We start from the raw sequence: 9,384 nt of genomic DNA on the forward strand, positions 1-9,384 counted from the left end.
TCGTGTATCTGGTTGGAAGCCGAACCGGGATTCATCCGAGAATAACACCGTAGACCCTTAGAATAATAACGCATAGAAACCTAGTCCGCACACGCTAAGTGAGGCAAATTGAAGCGCGCCAAAAGGGCCTACACGAGCGGGCGGGCCTTCAGTGCTCAAGGTCAACTTGCACCGCGAACAGATCAAGAATTTTAGCTAAAAATGACGAAATGTGCGGTAAATGAGTGTAAAAATACGTCAGACAAACATAAAATAGATACTAACATCACATTCCACGAGGAAGTAAGGCGTTTCAACTTGTATTTTTATATAAATATTCACTAAAACCGAAAATTAACCTACTACTAAAACTAGCCTACATGAATTTGATTTTTGCCTCACTTGTGACAGTTCGTTTGATATGAAACTATCATTCTATGCGTTATTATTCTAAGCCTAGACCATTGTCGATTGTTCCTAGCCAAATGTTCATTTGCCCACTGTAATCTTCGACCGCGATTGCCTCGTCGTTGTGCTGGAACCCGAAGTGGTCTACAAGAATGTAGGTTGACTTCGTGCAGTCTCCTTCTCACAGTTTGGTCGCTCACTAGGACTTGGTGTTTCGATTGAAGCTTTAAAACCTACTCTACTAGTCTAGTAGAGTAGGTTTTAAAGGTAGGTTTTTAGTAGACTAGTCGTAACATTAGGTTGTCTCTTTGCTTAACTTGTGCCGTGTGGTGCCGGCCTAGAATAGCACCACCCCCTTCTTATCCTGTGGGTGTCGTAAAAGGCGACTAAGGAAAAAAATTGTCAGAAGAAGACGGGCAGCAGCGTCTTCTACCCATCTTGGCCAGAACTGCGATCGCCAACCCGCCTGCCAAGCGTGGCGATTATGGCACAACCCCCCCTATGATACACACACCAAAGAATTGGCCCCTAGTCCCCGGCTGTCCTGCTCTTCCTAGTCACGGTAGCGGCTTCGGAAACAGGGCATGGGGTGCGAAGAATCCCCGGGGGAGACCCGGCTACCATCAACGACGACGACTGGACCTGGCAACCTACAACACGCGCACATTGAGGACCGACGCAAAGCTCACAGAATTGGAAGAAGCTATTAGTAAGTTACGCTGGGATATCATTGGGCTATCTGAAGTCCGAAGAGAGGGGGAGGACTCGATAATCCTTAATTCCGGCAACTTACTGTACTACCGGGAGGGCGACCAACAGTCCCTTGGCGGTGTCGGGTTTATTATCCACAAGTCCCTTGTTAACAACGTGATTTCCATCAGAAGTGTGTCGACCAGGGTGGCATACCTGATACTCAGAACATCAAAACGATATTCGTTGAATGTCATTCAGGTTTATGCTCCGACCTCGACACACCCAGATGACGAAGTGGAGGCTATGTATGAGGAGATCTCAAAAGCTATGCATAGCTACAAAACCCACTACACGATTGTTGCGGTGATGAACTGAGAGTGGGGCAATTTGGAGTTGGACAACGGAACGCCAGAGGCCGGATGTTGGTTGATTTCATGGAAAAGGAGAACCTCTATATGATGAACATCTTTTTCAGGAAATCTCCAACTCGTAAGTGGACCTGGATGAGTCCGGACGGAATAAAAAATGAGATTGACTTTATCATGTCGACGAAAAAGCATATATTCAATGATGACTCTGTGATCAACACCGTTAAGACAGGAAGTGATCACCGGTTGGTACGAGTCACATCGAATATCAATATCCGGCTGGAAAGAACTCGACTGATAGAGTCGACGCTCCGACCAAATGTGCACAACTCCAAAACCCCGAGAGCTTTCAGCTCGAACTTCAAAACCGCTTCGAAGCCCTCGAAAACTGCATAGATGTGGACGATGTAAACAACGTGTTGGTGGACACTGTCCGTACGGTTGGGTCCAAGTTTTTCAAAACCCATCGTACCAGAATATAGAAACTCTCCGACAAAACACTTCATCTCATGGAACATAGAAATGAAATGAGGCTACAGAACTCAGAGGATGCAAGTCACTGCAGGCGGCTAAAAAGGCAGATATCGAAGTCTTTGACAAGCGACATACGCCAATTTAATACAGAGCGTATTAAAGAGGCCATTGAGCGGAACAAAGGCTCCAAGGTGTTCGCGAGAGATCTGTCTATTGGGCAAAGCCAACTGACGAAGCTAAAGACTGATGACGGTAGCATCATTTCATCTAAGCCTGAAATCCTGAGGGAGATAGAGAGTTTCTATCGACAGCTATACTCCACGATAGCACCTGTTGAAAGCGAGGTTAGAGACCCCAGAGCCAAGCTTACCCGACATTATACCGAAGATATCCCGGACGTCAGCCTGTATGAGATTAGTGTGGCTCTCAAACAACTCAAGAACGACAAAGCGGCGGGCGATGATGCAATCACTACAGAACTTCTGAGAGCGGGTGGAAAGCCGATACTTAAAGTCCTCCAGAAGCTTTTCAATTCTGTCATCGTCGAAGGTCAAACGCCGAAGGCATGGGGCAGAGGCGAGGTCGTTCTGTTCTTCAAAAAGGGTGATAAAACACTCTTGAAGAATTATCGGCCAATCTCGCTTCTGAGCTATATCTATAAGTTGTTTTCGAGAGTTATCACGAATCGTCTCGCTCGCAAGTTTGACGACTTCCAACCTCCCGAACAAGCCGGTTTCCGAAAGGGTTTTAGTACCATAGACCACATCCATACGCTGCGGCAGGTTATACAGAAGACCGAGGAGTATAACCGGCCACTTTGCTTAGCGTTTGTGGACTATGAGAAGGCCTTTGATTCCATCGAGACCTGGGCGGTGCTGCAGTATCTCCAAAGGTGCCAAATAGACTATAGGTATATAGAGGTGTTAAGGTACTTATACAAAATGCCACTATGTCAGTCCGATTACAGGATCAGAGCTCTAATCCTATCCAACTGCAACGAGGCGTGGGACAGGGAGATGTGATATCTGCAAAGATGTTCACTGCTGCGTTGGAGGATATTTTCAAGCTTCTGGACTGGAAAGGACTTGGCATCAACATCAATGGCGAGTACCTAACACACCTTCGATTTGCCGATGATATAGTTCTTATGGCTGAGACCTTGGGAGACCTGAACACAATGCTCGAAGATCTCAGTATTGTTTCCCAAAGAGTGGGTCTTAAGATGAACATGGACAAGACGAAGATCATGTCGAATGTCCATGTTGTACCCGCTCCAGTTAAAATTGGGAGCATTACACTCGAAGTTGTTGACCATTACGTATACCTGGGGCAGACAGTCCAGTTAGGTAAGTCCAACTTTGAGAAAGAGATCTCTCGTCGAATCCAGCTCGGATGGGCAGCGTTCGGGAAACTCCAAAAAATCTTTGCGTCCAAATTACCTCAATGTCTCAAGACGAAAGTCTTTGACCAGTGTGTATTGCCAGTGATCACATATGGATCAGAAACGTGTTCCCTCACTATGGGCCTCATAAGAAGGCTCAAGGTCACTCAGCGGGCAATGGAGAGAGCGATGCTCGGTATTTCCTTGCGTGATAGAATCAGAAATGAGGAAATTCGTAGGAGAACTAAGGTAATCGACATAGCTCGAAGAATTGCTCAGCTGAAGTGGCAGTGGGCGGGGCACATAGCTAGGAGAACCGATGGCCGTTGGGGCGGAAAGGTTCTTCAATGGCGACCGCGCACCGGACGACGCTCAGTGGGTAGGCCCCCCACCAGGTGGACCGACGATCTGGTGGAGGTCGCGGGAAGCCGATGGATGCGGGCAGCGCAGGACCGATCGTCGTGGAGATCGTTGGGGGAGGCCTATGCCCAGCAGTGGGCGTCGTATGGCTGAATGATGATGATGATTAACTTGTAAAAATCGGTCGTGTCTTGCGGTAGTCACCCGACTATTCCCTGTGTGCCGCTCAACCACATCGCCAGTGTCTCTGTAGCGAGACCATTATCTTGATGTGACGCTTTGACTGGTGCCAATGGCATCAGCAACGTTGCACTGGATCGCGCCGGCATCTAGCATGCCTACGGCTCTCAACATCTCTTCCTTAGGTCAGCGTTCCATAGTATAGAAACAACCACCAATAATAATGTAGTATATAAAATTGTGAAATGAAATTACATTGCGTTTAAAAACAATTAAATCTTTAAGTCATACAGAGGAAAACAAACTATCGTAACAAAGTTAACAAAATACTATCGCATCAATCGGTCTTTTGTTTTAAATTTGAATTTAGAATACAGAAAAAATGTGCCCGGAACAAATTGACGTTTAAATCTTTTTGATATGATCAGTACTTTTGGAGTTATTCTAATAAACGTGAAATATCCCGAGACAGTGTTGATGTGTGTATTTCCATTTAACTGTATAGATGCGTAATAGGATTTTAATAGCGTAATGAGATTTCAGTAGAGATTTTAGCACCTGAGAAGTCATTTGCCTGCTAATACTTGCGCCCGAAGCCCTTTTTGTCCGAAGATCTACAAGCTAGAAGCTACCACCGGTTTACCTGCAGGATTATTTATTTATACTTTATTGCACACAAAACAATACATATAAAAGAATTCGAAACAGTATTTAATTAATATTTGGTGGTTTTAACAATTATATGTCGCTCCTTGTAGCTATATATATACATGTACATCTATATATGTGGAACACTTTTTTCCGACCATTGGTGATCACAGATTACTTTAAAAGCTTTATACTTATGTATACTTTCGATATATAAACGCAATGCAGAAGACGTGACATGAAGTGGCGTGACTTGAGATTAAAAGCTACCTTATACTTTATTTTATAAAGGATAAAGAGCCTCAATAAATTATATCGCAATCTTGGCGTAATAAGGCCGCATTTGCAAAATGACAACTTTGCAAGGGATTGGCTAGAAGAGCTTATGAACGAAATTAGGAGATAACTTTTATATTTAAATAGGAGAGTTATAGAATCTCACGTACACATAACGTGTTTTTATGACTCTTTTGTGATAAAAACGTTTTTCACGTATTATGACTCTATTATACGACATATCCAACTATTATAATTGTATATTGTATTATAATTGTATAATTGTGTATGTGGAGAAATATATATATTGTCATATAACTTGTTGAGACGTAATTTTTTTCAGAATGGGTCAACACTTGGGGAATTCCACAGAATAGACGTAAAAGAGGAAAAATGCCTCAAATGACGTCAGTCCATTCGCAAATAGGCAATTTAGACCTTACTTGTGGAGTGTTGCGACGTAGCCTCTCGTGGTGTTGGCTTCAGTGTTGTGTCGGTCGAACGCTTACGGCAGTCGGTACTTGGTAACTTGCACATCATCGCGGCAAATTATTACAGTTTTAATCAATCCATAAGTTGCACCATTGTATAATCTCCGTTATAAACGGCTATTATGAAATATTTGTAAACAGTAAATTGTGTCTAGTATAATAAATGACAATGTTTACAATTTTGAGATGGTAAGTTACTTAACGTTTTTTTTATTCTGTTGCCCAGCCCAGCATTTTATAAGGTTCTTTTAGCCAACTACTGTTTAATAATATCCCACATTTTATTAAACAGTGGTTGGCTAAAATAACCATTTAAAATTCTTGATTTTGCTTTCTATGGCGATATGGAATTTAAAAAAAATTGGATTAGTATTTAAAATTTTTTATAAGGTTCTTTCACAAAAAATCATTCTGAACTCTACGCGTAACTTTTTTTATCTATTTTTTTAAATAAATTATATATAAAACAGGGTAAGTGTTGAATTGGTATCAAGTTTATGGAGTATCTAATGTAGATTTTTGTTTAAAAAATGCTAATGCAGTATTTAAACAGCGGAAATGTCTGCCGTGTTCGTACTATTTTGAATACTATTCCAATTAAAATTATCGCCCTAAACCTGTCAAACATGAGTTCTCGGTAAAGGTGGCTCAAATGAGTTACAGGAGTGATTTATCTAAATTGAATACGTACATACTTTTTATTTCAAGTATGGTTATTTGAAATGATTATGTTTCTAAGCAACTTTCAGCAAATTTTGTAAAGAACATACTTTTACTTCGCGAGAAAAGGTAAAGTCGTTTGTAGTCACCATGAGTCGTGTAGAGTCTTTTTTTATAAATAAATATTTGGCTTAATGGCACTAAAACAGTTTAAAATGATTTTAACCTAATATCGAATATGAACACAGTTTTGTACAGATACTGAGTCTTAAAGAATTAAAACTAAACTAAAAATATATTAAACATAATTTATTTGACCCACGAGGTGTGAAATATTATTAATTCCACACCAAAAGATAACACCATGTAACACGATTTTTGTTTCTGGGTTATCAATATTATTGTCTAATTGGTTCTATCATAAAAACATGAAAAAAGGTTATTTCCATGCAAAAACTTTGCGTTTATTGTGGACGAGACAACGAAAAGTAAAATTTGCGTACCATTAAGAAAACGCAAAAATTGTCGGGTTTATCTCTGTTTAAACAGATGGCAAACGCCCGGACAGAATGACTCATCCCTTGGAGTATGGGCCGGGCACTGGTGTGGACGCCACATGTGCCGACACAATTGTCCCATCCCATCTCCAGCACACCAGCAAGAGGGCTGGCTTCTCAGCTGAGCTGGCGGAAAGAATAAAAAGTAATAAGTATCAGGATCTCGGGCTCCGACTACTTTCTTATAGCCTTTGAAGCGAACCCCTTTGTCCATGGGATCCCAGTGCCCTTCATCTGTACAAAATTTTATCGAAAAAATTAACAGACTGTCTGGGAAACCCAAGGGCAGCTACCTTGTCCAAGGCATTAGCATAGCAATACAAAGGAGGGAGCAAGGAAGGAGCAACGTATCTTGGGCACCTTGCTGCGGGGACCCAATTTTATTTCTATAATAAAAAAATCCTAGTTTTACTTTCTAGTAGTTCATTAACCTTTTATTGTCTTTTTACCTCACCTGTATTTTATCTTAATTAAATAAATTAAATTTTGCATTTAAACACATAATCGCAGAACAAAGTACTAAAAAAACCGCAGTACAAAGTTCGTCCCCTAGTTTGTCACCCTTGGAGATGGAATATTTTCTTCAAATTGACATAGGAACACTTCTAAGGTACCCTCTTTCCAACAAAAAAGAATCATTGAAATCGTTTCGCAAATAGTAACCGCCTAATAGTAATAGAGTAACCGCGTAACATACACAAAAATTACAGTCGAATTATGAATCTCCTATATTTGAAATCAATAGTAAGTATATTTTAACCAAAATTCTACAAATTCTTGACAAAATACTTAATTTTGCGAGATTATGTAAATACTATTATGTTGTGTTGCTATAAGTAAATATGCAGTTGTGTAAATATGACTGTCACAGTCACAAAACAAGGTTCTCTGAAACTTTGTTTTGTGTTTTATGTAGCTTATATTTCTTACAAAGAACAGCCAATAACAAAAATTATGTAATAGCAATATTGCAAAACCAGAAACAGAATCTGTTTGAAAATTTGTTACATAGTGTAATCTAGGTATATTGAAAGATAAATATTTTCTCTAAATCTATATCTAAAAATCTTATAGTAAAAGCTCTTTGATTTATTTTGCTCTTCGTATTTATACCAAGTTACTGTATCGTCTGTGTGCAGGACTGTAGGTACAAGTAAGTAAAAATTGGTAATTGTTATCATGTTATTACTTGTAACAACGTGTAGTAAATTGTAATATAATTTAGATTGTATAATAAATACTGGGTAGAATTTTACATATACAATTAAAAAATACAGCTCTACATATATATTTCAAATCACGCCACCGTATGAAATTAATTGATGTGGTGTAAACGTTTTGAAATCTAATATTTAGTTTATGTGCCGTAGTCCATAGTTTATATTAGTACAAAATATTTTTTTACTAAAAAAATATTTTGTGAAAATTTGAGGTTACTTGGAAGAAATTGCTACTTATCAATAAGGTCGTCTGTGTACAGTAGCGTACTCTGATAGTGACATTAGTGCTCTGTGTTGTCAATGTAATGTCAAATGTCAAATAATTTTCTAACAGGACCAAGTTAGGCAAAAGGACCCAACGCATAAAATTATGAAAAAATTAGTTATATGTATCAAACGGTTGCTAAAGTCTAACCTCTTAGGTCAGCAAAAAAATCTAACATATGAACATAAATAAATATCTCTGGAGTTACATGACATTATAAGTTTTGAAGTGTGAGAAATACTTACAAGAGTGAGAAGCACTTTTAAACTTCAAATTACCATATCTTGAAAGTGACTGGACGTGCATTGGATACTTTTTGTTTAACTACGTCCAATATTTCACATTTTATTTCGTCGGGTCGTCGGTACAAATTGTTTTTAAATTAAAATGTTCGTTGATTTCATTATACCTCTAGTTGTAGAAGAAATGATCTTTGGAATAAGATTAGAGGAATTACGTTTTGAAATTTAGCTTGATATTTCATTGTTATAATGTCGTAATACATTTTCAGGCATCGTGTTTGGATCAACTTAGTAGTGGTCTGCGCGTGTGTCGCATATCGCCCACAACCGTCTCACGTAGTCTTCATTATGGTCGATGATATGGTAAAGAATTAATATTCCTTACGTTATATTATTCTTGATTAATTAATTACAACTGTATATATGTAAGTTTCAAGAGCGACAAAAGACGAAGATGCAAAATTGTTTATTATTCTTTTGAAAACGTACAAAAATAAATAATTCTCCTTTTTGGTTTTAGTAAATAAAAAAGAATTGTTGCTTGTTGAGTTTACAAGTAGATGCCCCTTGATGTCATTAAACGTCTGTCCTGCATTTTAATTTTTAATTCCCGAGCCAAAAAAAGGGTGTTATGAATTTGAAGCCTTTGTCTGTGTATTTGCGTGCCTGTCTGTTCAACGTATCTCCCAAAGGGCTAGACTAATCTCAAAGACTTTTTTTATTTAAAGACGTAGCTGTTTAAGTCATCAGCAGAAAAAAAATTAAAATTTTGTCCGATCGACAGTAAATTTGGGATAGTACGGAAATAGATCTCATTGCACTATAACATAGTAATCTTTACCTGATACTGCAACCATCAGATTCAGATGCTTCCTGGGATGTTTTCTATATAATGGACTCCATCGCCAACTTAACATCTTTGAATTAGATTCGAATGTAAAAAGATGGCACAATGGTTGCAAAAATTTAATTTCGAGGATACTGAAGCTTTACTTCATCCAATAGTGTGACTCAATACCTTATTTGATGTTGTAGGAGTTCCATATGCATATGTATATATACCCGCATATACACACATGCGCTCACGCTTATGCAAATACACACAGAAATAATCACACTCACACCCACACCCGCACCCGCACACCCGCACACCCGCACACCCGCACACCCGCACACCCGCAC

General features: G+C 39.2%; 1 protein-coding gene across 1 annotated transcript in view; it reads left to right on the forward strand.

The window, feature by feature from the left end:
• The first annotated feature begins 5,284 nt into the window (after window positions 1-5,284).
• The window catches only part of LOC113232039 (arylsulfatase B-like), a 22,596-nt gene continuing 18,496 nt past the window's right edge, over window positions 5,285-9,384 (forward strand). The window contains exons 1-2 of the mRNA XM_026466663.1: window positions 5,285-5,447; window positions 8,472-8,565. Coding sequence (XP_026322448.1) covers window positions 5,422-5,447; window positions 8,472-8,565 — 120 coding nt within the window. The 5' untranslated portion in view covers window positions 5,285-5,421. The remainder of the gene's footprint in view (window positions 5,448-8,471; window positions 8,566-9,384) is intronic.

Source organism: Hyposmocoma kahamanoa, unplaced genomic scaffold (assembly GCF_003589595.1).
Source record: "Hyposmocoma kahamanoa isolate Upper Pololo Valley unplaced genomic scaffold, ASM358959v1 66, whole genome shotgun sequence".
Taxonomy (NCBI): Eukaryota; Metazoa; Arthropoda; class Insecta; order Lepidoptera; family Cosmopterigidae; genus Hyposmocoma; species Hyposmocoma kahamanoa.